The sequence below is a fragment of the Tursiops truncatus genome, chromosome 2 (genome assembly GCF_011762595.2).
Source record: "Tursiops truncatus isolate mTurTru1 chromosome 2, mTurTru1.mat.Y, whole genome shotgun sequence".
NCBI lineage: Eukaryota > Metazoa > Chordata > Mammalia > Artiodactyla > Delphinidae > Tursiops > Tursiops truncatus.
The window spans coordinates 169,895,459-169,911,957 of record NC_047035.1 but is presented as its reverse complement, the minus strand read 5'-3'; the positions used below and the strand labels follow the sequence as shown (position 1 = coordinate 169,911,957).

At 37.7% G+C, this 16,499-nt stretch overlaps 1 protein-coding gene across 5 annotated transcripts in view; it reads left to right on the top strand.

Annotated features, from left to right (window-relative positions):
- ITGA8 (integrin subunit alpha 8) overlaps window positions 1-16,499 on the top strand; it is a 179,736-nt gene that overhangs the window by 120,525 nt on the left and 42,712 nt on the right. For 4 of the 5 annotated variants that reach the window (XM_073801692.1, XM_073801693.1, XM_033852478.2 and 1 more), the window contains 3 exons: window positions 2,109-2,189; window positions 11,432-11,537; window positions 13,751-13,909. In XM_073801692.1, coding sequence (XP_073657793.1) covers window positions 2,109-2,189; window positions 11,432-11,537; window positions 13,751-13,909 — 346 coding nt within the window. The remainder of the gene's footprint in view (window positions 1-2,108; window positions 2,190-11,431; window positions 11,538-13,750; window positions 13,910-16,499) is intronic. The other variant, XM_033852479.2, reaches the window with a different exon arrangement.

Genomic DNA, 16,499 nt, shown 5'->3' with positions numbered 1-16,499 from the left:
TAGCACCGACAGTATAAATAGCTCAGCATCCAGGGCAGTGATGAATTGTTTGTTTGAGCGGAGCAGTGGTATTAGTGAGGGAGGTTTTCCTTCCAGGAAAGAGGTGAAAGATGCATCGAAGTTATGTATCCAGCCTGGTGTCTTTTCTTACCAGGAGATTTTGCTGACACCACTGGTTGCAGTACCAAGTGCCCCGGCAAAGCCTGTATGACAGAGGGTGATTTTAATTAGCCTTGGATTCTGCCACTGCTTTTGTGACTTTTCAGAACAGCCTCTATAAGCCTCGTATTAGACTCCTGTCCCAAGACAATTTCGATGCTTGACATCTATTTATATTTTCAGGATGTTGTCATGAAAATTGTATTATTTAAACCACTTGGAAGCAAAATGCAATAGAATTATAGGATAACTTAAACAAAACTTTTTTTCTATAATTCTAATTTCCACTGTTGCAAAGCAGTAGTGACCTAGAAACTAGAACAAGGTCTGGGTAAAAATGTGGAACAATTAGACTTAAGCTTCCAAACTAAAGAGTTCCCTGTAATGCACTTGGAACCATGAAGTCTGTAACGAGGGGAATTACTTAATGACTTCTTGGTAGTTAGTAAGTCAGAATCCTGCTTTAAAAAAAAAAAAAAAAAAAACTTTTTAGTTGACTGATCCTCCCCAGATGTGATAATAATAAAGTGGCCTGGAAACTGGGGTTCAAACTTTGGTGAACAAGTCCCTCTAGTCTCATCACAAGCTTAGCAGTGATACCCCTTTGCAGGAAATGAGCCTGACATTTGCCTGTTTATGTCTTTTATGTGTGTTTGCCGTTTAAGTTGCCTTATCAGTATATACAATCGAACAGCACTTTTCAAAAGCATTGTGGGAACAATTCTGTCTCCTCCTGCTTTGAAAGCAGACCTTTATCATATCTTTTCCAGCTCCCACATTTGGAAAGCTTCAAAAGCTAGTCGGGACATGGCCCATTACCATCATCAGTGTGAGAGCTTGTCCATTGCATCTGCATGAGATTTGATGATGAAAAAAGAGGAGGCTTTCTCTTCTTAATGAGACCTGAATATAAACATGACCTGTTAGTGGTGGTGTCATATCCCAGTCTGCTAAAAGCTGCGTTATCCTTTGGAATATTAGGGTGATTTCGATGACAGCCCAGTAAGACAATGAGTGCAAACGGCAGCTGCATCCAAAGCCCAGCGACTGGTCCAGCCTCTTGTCACATGATGTTTTATTTTCCTTACAGCACTGGTTGCTTAATACATGCATTTTTAAAGTGAAATTTTATATCTAATTATATTTGAGAGAAAGAAACAGCAAACTTAAAAATAATTTTGCCACTGTTCAAAGAAATATTATTAAACATGCACCTTCTATCTTGAGATTCTTGAGGTGCCTGATGAACCTATATGTTATCTCCTAACTGTGTTAATCTCTTCCTGGGGTCTTACTTCTTCTCTCCACTGGCCATACTTCTGATTCACTCCTCACTCCTCACCCCTCATCCTAGTCAGCCAGTGAGCATGCAGTAAAGTACACTTATTTTAATATTACTTAAGAAATAAACCATAAGGAAGGTAAGTTTGCTGCCAGAACAATGTATGGTATGATGCATTCTAGAGCCAACCACAAACACTTCTTCCATTATGCGCTGCTCTTGGATCATTCATGCCAGTTCTCCTTTTATTAGTATGGAAAATCAGGAGTTGACTGTGCTGTCCTTTCCCGTTGGATGGGCAATGAGCTTGATGCACAGAGAAGTTAAGGAATGTGTCCCTTGTAGAAGCTGGACAAGAACTCAGCTTACTGCCTTTTGGGCTTAGTCACTGCAGCAAAGACGTGTTGGCTTCTCTAGAAATATGTTATGTTTTCAGATAAGGTGTCTCCTCATGGAAAGTTATTACATTTCTTTTGCTCACAGAGGGTCTTAACATTTCCATTTACAAATGGTTACAATTTTGTAGAATGGATATACTTTTGTTTTCCAAATGATCATATTGGTACTGCATGTTGCTCCTCTGATATACAGAAGGTTTTTTATGATCGTCTATGGTAGTAACACGTCTGAGAAAATAAATTTAAATCATATGTCAACTGTGTTTTAGTTCCAACAAGGACAACCCAGACAGCAATTTTGTGAGCCTGCAAATCAACATCACTGCTGTAGCTCAAGTAGAAATAAGAGGGTAAGTAATAAACAAGGCATTACAGTAATTCTACTTTAATAATAGCTTTCTGTATAGGAGTTATGATAAAATACTAGTAAAAACTATATGGAATGTTCCTAATGTAGTAGAGATCACAGTTCCCTTTGGTTATAAAGTTTCATTCTTTTCAACCCATCATTAGCTTTCCACTGGTAAGTAGAGTCAACCCTGTATGATAATGCTAAGGCTATCAAAACAGGAGATCACTTTATTCTCCAAACTGACAGTTCAGTAATCAAACTATAAAAAAACTAGCGAGAAGAAGCCAGATAAAATAGGCAACCATGTGATTGCCCAAAAGTCTCACTTCCCCCCGAAATTATTTTCACATAATGAAAATTCAGCCTCACCATACCGCAGCTTGAGTTTCAGAAATGGCTAAGTCTTAGATGTGAGGTTTGATGGGCTCTACACTTTGTGTCTTTTTCCTTCTGTCCTATTCTTTGAAGAAGTTGCCAATAAGCAATCAATTGAGAGACAGGAAGAATGTGGTCAAGTAAAAGGCTGGGAATAAATACCATCTGGGAAATCTGTGCCGGGAGGGAAGAAAGAAATTGGAAATGGACTGCATGTAGTTCTTATCTTGCACCAAGTGTGGACTTCATTGATTTTATTCTAATTCTTGTTTCATCAGAACAGTTAAGGACTTGGCTACAAATGTCAACTGGTATTTTAGGCTGATTTGTCCCTGGGGCTCCAGAAATCCCAGTTCCCTTTCCTTTTCTGTAGGTCCTGAGTCCTGGTGGTTCACGCTCCTCTGTGATGCCAGCTGTAGATTTCTGCACTCAGAGCCATTGTCATTGTGCATTGTCTTAACTGCTGCCCCGTGTGCTCAATGGCAGCGGGGTGGGGGCCCCCCCGCATGCCATCCTGGCACCACTGAGTTTCCACCTAGTGGGCTAGGGAATAATAATAATGCCTAACATTTATGATCTCTTCCTGTGCTACACCAGCATGTTAGCATCTCTTAATAAGCGATCGCACCCTCGCTGTACAAGTGAGAAAATTGTGGTGCAAGGTGTTGAAGGCTACACAGCTAGGAACTGGGGAGCTAGGATGTAAATACAGGCAACTTGTCTCCAGCTACATGTTTATAAATGATCATGCTCTACAGCCTATGAGAGAGAGGCTTTTGAACCTTGTCTACACAAATTTTGTGTGTACTTCTGTGGTTTCTTTTCATGCAGATGAATGTTTTTGACATTCGTTCACTTTAATGCCTGTGCCTATAGCTCATTTATTTGAATTGTGGAAGAATATAACATTGTAAAGCTATAAAGTAACTTATGTATCTATTCTACTTTTGATGAATACTGGGGGTTGTATTTTTTCTTTTTTACAAGCTTTCTTATACTATCTCCTGCTACACACGTGGCAGAATGTCAGAAGGGTATTATGTGCTTAGAGGTGGAATTTCAGGATCAGGAAGTATACACTATTTAACTTTACTAAATAATACCAAACTGTTTTCCAAAATAGTTCTACCAAATTACAGCCCCACAAGAAGTGGATGGAAGTTTCCATTGCTCCACATTATTAACTAACTTTCAAAATGGTCTAGTCTTTCATTTTGAGCCAATCTGATGGATAGGAAATAATATCCAACTGAAGGTTTAATTGGCTGTTCCTTGATTCCTAAATGAGATTAAGCAGTTTTATGTGTTTGTTAATTTTTTATTCATCCTATTTGGGGAAATTTCTGCTCGTTCTTTTGCACCTATTTCTACTAAGTGACTTGAATTTTTCTTATTAGTTCATAAGAATCCTTTCATATTCTAGAGTTGAGACACTAATCCTTTATCAGTCACGCATATTGCAAATGTCTTTTCACAGGGTTTGGGTTTTGTTTGTAAGTCAAGTCTATTGAGGGATAAATCATATAAAGTAAAACTGACTGTTTTTTAGGTATCCAGTTTGAAGAGTTATGACACCACAAGAACATTCACTACAAAACAGTTCCAAAACCCCACATAGTTTCTTCATGTGCCTCGTAGTCAATCCTACCCTCACTCCCACGCTCTGGCAACCTTGATCTATTTTCTGTCGCTCTGTTTCCAGAAAATCATATAAATATACTCATACAGAATGTAACCTTTAGAATCTGGCTTCTTTCACTTAGCATAATGCATTTGAAAAAAAGCCATGTTCTTACATGTATCAGTATTTTGGGTTTTGTGGGGTTTTTTTGTTTTTTTAATTGCTGAGAGGTATTCCAGTGTATGGACGTCCCATGCATAATTCATCCATTCACAAGTTGGTGAACATTGGGTTATTTCCCGTTTGGGGCTATTAATAATAAGTCTGCTACAGGAATTCACACACAGGTCTTTGTTGGGACATTTGTTTTCACAAATGGAGTTACTGAGTCGTATGGCAAGTGTATGTTTAGCTTTATAAGAAACTGCTGAGCTCTTTTTCAAAGGGGCTGTACCATTTCCATTTTGCATTCCCACCAGCAAAGCATGGGAGTCCCAGCTGAGCAGTGTGGTTGCCAGCATGTGCCTGCGATTTGTTTATTTGTTTTTAGCCATTTTGGTAAGTGTGTCAGTGAGAAGTATCTCACTGAGGTTTTAATTAGCATTTTCTCATGGCTAGTGATACTGAGCATCTTTTCACTGCTTATTCGCCATCCGTATCCCTTTTTTGGTAAAGTGTCTCTTAAAATTTTTATCCATTTATTACTGAGCTGTCTGTCCTAGTATCAAGTTGTAAAAGTTCCTTACACACTCTGGATACAAAATCATTTATCAGATAAGTGTCCTGAAAATATTCTCTCCCAGTTTATGGTTTGGCTTGTTATTTTCTTAACAGTGATGTTCAAAGAGCAAACGTTTTTAATGTTGGTGAAATCCAACTTCTAAATATTTTATAGTTTGTGGTCTTTGTGTCCTGTCTAAATCTTTGCTTTATCTGGAGTCACAAGATTTTCTCCTATGTTTTCTTCTACAAGTTTCATAGTTTTACACTTTGGTCTATGATTAGTTTTAAGGTAATTTTTGTATCTGGTGTGAGGTAAGGGCCAAGGTTCATTTTCGCATGTGAATATCCACTTGTTTCTGTGCCATTTGTTCAAAAGACTATTCTTTCCCCATTGAATTACTTGGCACCTTTGTTGAAATATCAGTTGTTCACCTGTGAGAGTCTATTTCTGTGCCTCCTACTGTTTCATGGAGCTACATGTATGCATATACAAGTCCTGAAATGCAGTCTGTATCCTGAGATCTTGGTAAACCCCCTTACCAATTTAGTAGCATTTTGTGTGATGATTTTCTACAAAATTATCATGTCATCTGCGAATAAAGACAGTTTTACTTCTTTCTTTCTAATCTGTACGCTCAAAAGTTTAACCAGCTACAAAGCTACGGGGAACAGTCCCTGCAAGAGATCACTCTCACTTCTGACACAAACTACAGATTTGGGTGGTTCCCATCCACCCACAGGTTCAATAATTCACTTAGAAGGACACACCAAACTCTGAAAGCTGTTATACTCATGGGTACAATTTATCACAGGGAGAAGATACAGATTACAATCAGCCAGGGGCAAAAGTGCATAAATTGGAGTCTGGGGAAGAACCAGACACAGGGCTCCCATTATTCTCTTCTGCAGAGGCGGGATGGATTACTTTCCTAGTACTGATGTGTAACAGTATGCTGCTACCAGGGAAGCTCACTCAAGCCTCAGTGTTCAGTCGTGGGTTTGGTGGGGGGGGGGGGGTTGGCGGGGGTGGAGGGTGCGTTCCATAACATAGGTATGATTGATTGATTGACCACTTAATTGATCTCAGTCTCCAGGATGACTGAGATGATGTGACCAAACACTCCATCCTGAATCACTCTGTTGGTCTTTCTGGTGTGAGCCACTCCCACCCCCAAAAACCAAAGATACTCCTTCCTCTCGAGCATAAAATTTTGAGAGCATAGAGGTTACCTCTCAGAAGCTGAGGGCAAAGGCCAGACCTCTTTGAAGGCAAGGTTAAACTGTTTACTGCCTAGTTTTGCCTTTTATTTCTTTTTCTTTTTCTTTCTTACTGCATAGACTACGACTGCCAGTGCGAGACTGAATAGAAGGGGTAAAAGTAAAAGGTAAAGCCTTGCCTCGTTGATAGACCCCAGCTTGATCTTAAGGAGAAAACATTCAGTCTTTTACCATTAAGTCTGATGTTAGCTGCAGCGTTTTTATAGATGCCTTTATTAAGTTGAGAATGTTCCCTTTTTCCTAGTTTTCTTAACAATTTCTGACACGAATGTGTATTCATTCAGTTTTGTCAAATGTGTTTACTGTGTCTATGAAGAGGATTAAATGATTTCCCCTTTTTGCCCATTGAAGTGGCGACTCGGTTAATTTTTGTTTCTGAATTTTAAACCAAAATTGCATTCTGGGCAAGAAGCACACTTAGTCATGATGATTAGCCTTTTTATATATTGTGGGATTCAATTTCCTAAAATTTTGGTAGTGACTTTTGCATACATGATGGGAAATATTGATCTGTAGTTTTCTTTTCTTACAATTTTGTTCTCATTTTGGTGTCAGGAGGATGCTAGCTCCTTAAAATTAGATGGAAGTATTCACCCATCTTCTCTATTTTCTGGAAGAGTTTGTGTAGAATTAGTATTATTTCTAACTTAAATATATGGTACAATTCACTAGTGAAGTCATCTGAGCCTGCAGTTTGGGGGTTTTTTTTGGGGGGGGGTGCTTTTTGTTTTTGTAGGAAGGTTTTTAACAATTCCATTGCATTCTTAGATATAAGGCTATTCATATTATCTATTTCTACTTGAATGGGGTTTGGTAGTCTGTCTTTCAAGATCATCTAAGTTGTTACATGTTTTGGCATAATTTTCTCTCATTTTCCTTTCAACGTCTGTAGGACCTCTAGTGGTTTCCCCTCATCATTCCTGATATTGGCAACTTGTAACTTCTATTCCCTTTAATTTTCCTTAGTCAATCTGGCTAGTGTTCAGTGACCTTTTCAAAGAACCAGTTTTTGTTTCATTGATTTTTCTTTCTTTTTTTTCCTTTTCATTTGTTTGTTTGTTTGACTTTTGTTTTTGTTTTCTATTCCATCGGTTTCTACTTTTGTCATTATTATTTTTTTCCTTCTGTTCATTTTGGGTTGGATTTTCTCTTATTCTAGTTCCTCTATGTAGAATTAGAGACTTTCCTCTTTTCTTACATAAGCATTTAGTGCTATAAATTTCCCTGTAATATTATTTTAGCAGCATAATGTTGGGTTTTCATTATAATAACTCAGCTCAAAATGTCTCCCAGTTTGCTTTGTAATTTCTTCTTTAACTCATGAGCTGACTCATAGGAAGTGACTTGTTTGATTTAGAGATATTTGGAGCTAATCTAGATGTTTCACTTTTGTGCATTTCTAATTTAATTCTGCTGTCCCTCTTGATGAGAAAAACACTATATAAAAAAATCAGAGAAGAAAATACAAGCATTATTTTTTTACCATCTTATTTTGATATCTTTTTAAAATTTACTATCTTATTTTTACTATCTTATTTTGATATCTTTTTAAAATTTACAACTAGTGTATATGAAATTTTGTCTCTTTCTTTAAGCTTAGCTTATCTTTGTTTTGCTTACCAAAAATAAACTGAAACTGTTTCTTAATTCCAAAATAAATTTTAGTCCAAGTCATCTAAGTGCTTAATTTAACTGTATTTATTCTCACATATCCATTTTAAAAGATTAATATTTTTAATTATATTTCTGCCGTCACTTATGACACCAGTGTTTCTAAGTAAAAAAAGAAGGAAACTTTCTATTTGTTTTACCAATGATCAAAACAGGTCATTAAAATTGGGTTTCTCATGTAGGTGCAGTTATTTTCATTGCTAGATTAATATCCAACAATTTTCCACAGTTTATTCTCTAAGATAAAGGGTTTTTTTTAACCATTTTGCAAAGTAAAGCTCTTTCCTCCAAGTACTCAGCAAAAATATTTGTTCCAATGTTTAATTCTTCAAAGAGAAAACAGCTAGTGCGTTGAAAACCTTCCATGTTCCGTCTTCAAGAAAATCTAATTCTCTTCTTGGCCAACGGTGTTTATTCCAACATATTTTAGCTAATAATTCTTTTCTAAAATTTACTGTTGTTTTTATAATTTTAAAAATAAACTCAAATGGATTTATTTCTTTGAATGGGGAAAAATAAAGTATTGCAAATTGTCCCATTTGTTTCAAAGCCAGATAATGTCAACACTGTCTTTAAGCAGATTTACACGTCATTTGTTGGTACAAAGGATTAATTTAGCACACACCTGCAGAGAAGTAAATTTGGCTACAAGAGGCAGCACACATAGTATTGAGCTCACAAACAGTAATAAAATTGTGTCCTCGATAAACAACAAGGTCCTACTGCATAGCACACAGAACTATATTCAATATAAACTGTAATGGAAAAGAGTATGAAAAAGTATATATATATATACACACACACACACATATATGTGTAACTGAGTCACTTTGCTGTGCACCAGAAACTAACACAACATTGTAAATCAACTATACTTCAATAAAAAAAATTCTTAACAAAATAAAAATAAAACTGTATCCTTGGCAAAATAATCAGGACTGAGTAGGTTTGTGTTAAGAGAGACTGCAATCATGGATAACCATGATTTACATAGATACTGTCTATAGCAGCTATAGCCAACCTACACATTATTGTTCTATACAATAAATGATAGTCTTTGCTATTTGGGACTAATAGGGATTGGAAATGGGATTATGCAAATAGGGCTCACACCACACAACCAAATCATTAGATTTGAACTCCCTGATAACATATAGACTTTAACTTGTAAAAAACCGAACTCCTTGCTTCCCCTTAAATCCCCTCGTCATGTCCAGTGTTACCACTGAGTAACTCGAGGGTCTCGAGGGTCTCCGTGGAATAACGCTCTGTCTAAGAATGTGAAGACCATTCAGTAACCGGTTGTTAGGTTACTACACTGGCTGTACCTCTTAGGCTTATTAGTTCTTCACATTCTCTTTTTTTCTTCCTCACTCACTATCTTCTTTCTTAATAACTTTGAAGACAATAAACATTTCACTTATATAGTTGGGAATATTTAGGGAGCCATTCTTTGTCTGTGGTTTACCTAGATTTGAAAAGATCTTAGAGGATATATAACTGATTTTTATGAACCATACTTTTTGAATTTTTCCCATGCCCTGTGATAGACTGTGTATTTCTTTATAGATTTCTATTTTATTTTGCTACACAAATGGGCCAGGAAGTTTCTTTAAGTTGTGTTTACTAAAACCACCGCAACCTAATGGCCCCTATAGAGCACTGTAAATTGGAAATAGAGCGAATAGTGCTTAGTAAACCTGAGCCCTCGTCTTCACGTGCAACCAACCCCCTACATTTTTGGTCATCAGTTTTATTTTCATGTATAAAATGAGGAAGTTTGAGCACATTGTCTCCACAGTACCTGCCAAGGTCTAAATTTAGGACTCTCTGGTCCTAGGAAATTTATGACCAGTGCTACAGGATTGATGACCATAGGAATAAACATTTTCAGAGAAAACGGGCTCAGCTTCTATTCTGTATTTTTTTTCTTCTCTATACCAAAATAAATAAAGTTTCCCTAGAGCCTCACAACGGATGTAGAGCATGGAACCAACTCTCTGTGGCTAAACTGAGAGCAAAGTAAAGCTTTGGGTGGTGAGGTTGTCAAGATCCTTTGGGAATGGAAGCCCAAGCTCTCTGGGCATCCCTCTGATGAAATCACCCTGCCATCTTCTCTTCTCCTCACCACGTCCCCTATGACTGATCCAAACGTGGTTTAATCAAATCAAGTCAGAAAGGGGAGCGTGGCATAATCACAAACTGATCTACACGTAGAAAACGGTAAAGCGTCAGTCCAGAAGGCCGTGCTCTGCACTTTTTAATTACTAGTGGTACATGTAGGATGAATGCAAAGGGCTTTACAATTTAGAAACATTTCTGTGGGTTGTCAGTTTAAAAAAATGGACGTCTCCCAACCACCCCAAGGAGAGAATGAAGCCAAATTGACTTTGACCAAAAGTATTTGACATGTTTTCCAATCATTTGTAGTGTACAACCCAGGGTTTTATCAAAATTTTCCAGATGAGGAAATAGAGACACACAGAAATTAAATTATTTGCCCTAGGGTCAGAATTTAACCCAATGCATTTTGCTTTCTGCTTTAGAAAGACATTACCCAAAAGATAACATCTGAAGTTGCTAAAGGCTGTGCTAATTACTGGGTACTCTTAAAAGGGCATTTAAGACTTCGGATTGCCAAGAGATGTTTTCTGCTGAAGTTAGCTGAAGGTCTGAGAATTCTTTTAAAGATACCTTTCACCTAAAAACTGCTAGAAAGCATTGTTTGGGGGGAATTATCCTTCTTAAGATTATATAACAATAACAATTTAGTTTGCAATCAATTTTTAATATGGAATGATGCCACGTGCTCCCTTTCTAGGTGTAAGTAGCAGGCAAAAATACCTATGTAACAAGTTGATATCCTACTTACATGATTCTACCATGTAACTCTCACATTCTCTCACTCTGTCTCACGCTTTCAGTTATCTATAAAATAACTCTAGAACTTGATCAGGCTTTATTTTGGCTCTGGGCCTGGCCTTGTGAGAGGTATGCCTGCGTTCATGGAAAGCCAGAGAAATCTAAGAAGGAGAAATATACAAGTGGCCACTTTTCCACTCTGAAGTATTTAACTAGAAACGGTATTTCGTCACAACTGGACATTTAACACACCACACAGAAGTCTAGATTTTTATCCACAAAAATGTCCCATTTCTTGCTATGGCATAAAACATGGATTATAGATCCTGTACACACACGCGCGTGCACGCGGACGCACACACACACTTAACACAGGATCTATAGATAGATGTATGTATTTACGTATGTATATGTGAAATTATCCATCTCAGCTCAGGCATGCTCTCTGCTCTGCCCCCTAGTGCCCAAGAGAGGAGATGCTATAAAATAGTCAATCTGAGCTAGAGACCAGTTAATTAAGAGATGTTTCAGACCCTTACCTATTAGTGATTTTGCTGAACAAAACTTTCACTACTTTTTTCCTTGCGGGAAATATCTATTCAAATAAACTGACAGTCACTCTTTGCCGCCACTGTTAATGTACTCCACACAAGTGAAGCGTTCTTTACATGTGCCAACACCAGCCATTGACGTCACATTCCATGTTTCAGGGTATCCCACCCTCCGCAGATCGTTCTGCCCATTCGTAACTGGGAACCGGAAGAGAAGCCCCGCAAGGAGGAGGGAGTTGGACCATTGGTGGAACATATTTATGAGGTAGCCGTTGTCTCTGTTGAAATTGCGTTCAGGGTTTGTCCTTACGCTCTTTAGTAATAATAAAAGACACCAATCTGAGGTCGGAGCTGTTTATATCCTGCCTAGATTTGTCCTCATTTGCTCTCATATTGCAGTGGGTGCTGGGAGTGTCCTGTTAAGTAACCACTCTACCGTCACTTGCTTTTTAGTGGCGAGAGCCATTATACAGTGAGAAACATTTTATCTTGCTCCTGTTCATTTTTAAATGCTCTTTATTTCCTCTCTTTTAATGTTTGGACAGCCTACTTCTAAAAATGACTAGCTCCCTAGACCTTCACTTCTTCCTACATTTTCAGCTATTTTTAAAACCCACCCACCTCTTCAACGAAAGGGTCACCAACCAGAAGTTACCAGACAGAGAAAACTGTATGGATTATTCACAATTGTACCCCCCAAAATGCATATATAATGTGGGCGGATGGTAGATAGGTAAGAATAATTTTACTGTTCGTTCGACTAACCCCAATCAGACATGTACCTTATTCTGAGATTTAAAATAGTCCACTGATTTTTCAGAAGCAAACCACGAGCTCCTGATAAAGCCCTGATGATCTGATCCCACTTCAAGTGTTAAACTGTTTATAGGGAAGAGCTTTGTGAACACATTATATGAAACATTTAAATTTTTTTATAGTTAGAAACCAAGATATAGTAAAGGGTTAGTTTAATAGTTGTTCTTTTTTTTTCTTTAAATAAAGTAAATGCTATCAGTGGAGAACAGTTTTTCCTGTTCATCTTCAAGGGGCCAGGAATGGAAATCTGGTGAAAATGATGTTACAAGCCATTTTCTGTTTGAGGTTCCTTCTTGGTCAATGCTCCCTATCCCTTTCTTGTGTCATGCATGCCGCTGACCCAATAATTCTGTGACTTTCATCTCAAGCTACAAGGGACGTGAATAGCATTCTCTAAGGATAACAATAAAGCCATTTCAAAACTGATGAGCTGTTTACATATATGGGGAAGAAGCATCAGCTCCTGTGCAGTGTCAACATGAAAGCCTGCCATCTGCCCAACCTGTGGTCCAGAATCAGAAGCCCTGTCCAAAGCTGGATCAAAGCTTTGGCTTAAGCTCTCTTGATAACAAAAGGATAACACAGTCCCCAAGGCCATTCAGATTAAGAACCTAGCTGGAAGAAAAATTATTGTCAAATAATTTATTAAACCTTGTGTGCACTAGTTTCTCCTTAAGAATGGTGAAATTTTAAAGTCTGAAAACATTCAAACTCAATCATTCTCAGGGCAGCCCTGTTTCTAATCTGAGCAAAATGGATCATAAAATTTTAGGGTAATAACCAGTAGTGCCAAAAGTAATCGTTGAACATTTCTTACAGGCTAATCTCTTGTCTCAAAATATACTTTTATCACAGGATGCCATGTTGCTTTGATAATGTGAATTAAACACGCCACCTAATAAGCAAAACCAATAATAAATTGTTTTCTGGATCATTACAGCTGTCAGAACTGTGAAAAAAAAAAAGACAAAAGGTCCCAGCTAACTTTGAAGTGAATTTTTGAAAACCACAGTAAATTTAAATCCACTTAATGTTTTGTGTCCTGCAAGTATAGGATTCTTGTGTTCGAAATGTTCATCTCCTTATGCACTGTGGCATTTCTTTCCTTGAGATTCGTTGATTAAAACAGAAGGGGCTCAGCTTTGAAATGCACACTTGAAGTGAACTGTGGTGAGCCCGGACCATCTCTGGTATTTGATGGATAGCCATTTTTCCAGAGGGTGAGAGAAAGTGCATCGCATATGGTTGCAATTGACAAATCAGTAGTCAGGAAAGGGGCCGATTTCGATGTAAAGAAAGAATAACCAAGTTTAGAAAGCAGATAATTAAAATGGCATTCCCAGCACTGTGATTAGATTAATGCAAATGTAAGGTAAACTGCACAATTATCAGACATGGTGAATCTGGTCTTTGCAAAGGAACTCTACCCTTAGAGCTTCACAGATTGAATCGTCTTCTCTCAGCATCAGCTCATCTTTTGCTTTCAGAACTCCTCTTGCTTATAGAGACTCTGTCTTCCTGTTTTCATGGTCAAAGTCCATATTTTGCCTTTGACTTAAAGCCAAAATAAAGGCTTCTTTAGAAGAGGTCCAGAGTCTATGGAGTTTGATTTCATCTTGCTGCCTTGTGCTAACCATTCCATGATGTGCTCCTTGCTTGTAGCTGCACAATATTGGACCAAGCACCATCAGTGATACCCTCCTGGAGGTGGGCTGGCCCTTCTCTGCCCGGGACGAATTTCTCCTCTACATTTTTCATATTCAAACTCTGGGACCTCTGCGATGTCAAACAAATCCTGATATCAACCCACAGGATATAAAGGTAAGAAGCCTTGTCTAACCAGCAGCTTGGCTCTATTTTTCATGGTAAGGAGAAAATACAAACAGTGGCTTACTAAAAATAAAAAGCAAAGTAATTATGTTACTTCAGTGATAACTGATCAGATCTTTGCTTTTACTGTTATAGGTAAAATACCAGATCTAACTTAAAATATCACTCCCAGAAAACTTCAGTTTCACCTGGTTTTATTGCTCATGGTAATCTGTCATTCATTTAGCCTCTTTCGATATTACCTCTTACATATGGTTTGACTAGCAGCATGACTAAAGCCAAATCAGAAATAGACCCCATGTCATGTTTTGGAGAATTTGTACAAAATGCTATTTATAAAGTCTTTTTTGGTATATTGCCAAAAAACATAAGGGTCTTTGCCAAAATGGGCTTTTCCAGATGTTGCCAATAGCAAGTAGTGAGATGCGATAATTTGCCAAAGGCCATCTTAATGCCCTGAGAACCCCCTAGGCACCTAGGTCAGGGCTTCTCAAACTCTAAGCACATCCGAATCACCTGGAGGTCTCTGTAAGACACAGGGTCTGGAGGGGGTCTGAGATTCTGCCTCTCTGCAGACCCCCAACCCCATCACCATCTGCTGGTCTGTGAGTCACACTTGCACTACCCAGGACCTCAAGCATCCACAGAGCTGATTCTGTCCAGATTAAAACCCAAATCTGGCTTTGGGTTCCTTCTGGGAAGGAAAGAAATTAATGAGTGTAAGCCCTTGAAAATGTCACATTTGAATGGAAAAAAAAAAAAATCCCTTGTTAATGAGATGTCCTCAAAAGAGAACTTCATTAACACTCTCTAGTACCGGCAGGGACACGATGAGCAGAGGGCGGGCTTTGGGAAATACTAATTCAATCATCCGGAACGCAGGTCCGCCTCTGTTCTCAACCAGTGGCACTGGGGCACTGACATTATGAAAGGATTTCTTCTTCAACCCAACATGCCTTTTATTCAAAGAGAGGAAGATTGAAAGGAGGTCCAGTATTCACGGATTTGTGGGGCAACAAGCCTCATTCTTCATGGGGAACTAATAAATAAGGCCACTTGTATTCCACAAAATTATTTAAAATACTTCCTCCTTGGCATCCTTCCCCCGCCCCACCCCATTTCCTCTCTCTTTGTTCTTCACTGAGATAATTTTAACATCTTCAAGGACAGTAGCTTATTAGAAAATAGTATCTTTAAATGTTAATAGATAACATCTAAGTAATGAAAACGTTCACATCTCTTGTTCTGCAGTTACCTGAGACCCTATTTCAGTCCTGAGATTCTTGGAGCACATGATTATGCAGAAGGTTTCTAACTCTCTTTGAGTTTAATGCTTAGTGTGTATCTGACACTATTTCTATATATTTGTATATATTATGTAACTTGGTGCAGTGTGTTGGTGGTGAGTTATTTTTTTCTTTGTTGCAATTTAACAAACGTTTACACTGGCTGTAATGGTACCAATAGATAACTAGCCTTAAACATTGGCAGATTCGTGCAAACTGGGTGGGAGTATGTCCCCATTACCTGCATTCCCTGCTAGCCAGTTATTTCTTAAAGTATAGACTTTGATTAAAAATCTTTCTGAGGCTAGTACTTTTTAAAATGCAACTCAGTTATGCTTATTTTATAAAACTCCATCTGTAGAAACTGAATATAAGATTTGATTACAATAGAAAGTAAGAGCATGCTAAAATAACTAAGTATAACAAGTTGTGAATTCTTGAAATTCTGAATTCATGGAAAACTTGAAAGGTTACTACTTTCAGGTTCTCAAAGTACTTTTACCTGTATTTAACAAGTATGACCCAAAGAGTCTAAATGAGCTTTTATCAATAAATAGATTTTAAAACTTGATAATCAATTTTTATATGAGTAGCTATAAACAGTTGAGAGTACTTGGAAATTACTTTCCTCTTAAGATATTAAATAGTTTCTTGGTGAAGTCACTATTAATTTACTTGGCAATTTCTTTCTTTCTGGATAATGCAAAGCTAAACAGTCTATTCTTTGTCTTAAATATGAATTGGAAATTAGCAAATTATTTATTATATCTTGTTGTTGTCAAAAGAATAGGCCAGGTAAACTTTTAAATCTCATATCGATTTCAGATTCTTGCATCAAAGCTAATTGCCAGGGTTTTTTTTTTAATTGGAGTATAGATAGTTTTATTTTAAACTATCTAATTTTTATAGAAACTTAGTTCTTTAACTGGGGAGCAGAGAGGGGGTGGATATGGTATAAGGAAAAAGGAGACAGAAATGTATTCGCATAGGCAGAATCAAACCACAGAGATATATTTGCACAGGCAGGATCAAACCACAGAAATATATTCGCATAGGCAGGGTCAAACCACAGAAATATATTCGCAGAGGTAGGGTCAAACCACAGAAATATATTCGCATAGGCAGGGTCAAACCACAGACATATATTCGTATAGGCAGGATCAAACCACAGAAATATATTCACATGGGCAGGATCAAACCACAGAAATACATTCACATAGGCAGAATCAAACCACAGTATTAAATCTTACCTATGGGTGGACGAATGTACAATTCCTTACTATGTGGTTCTACAA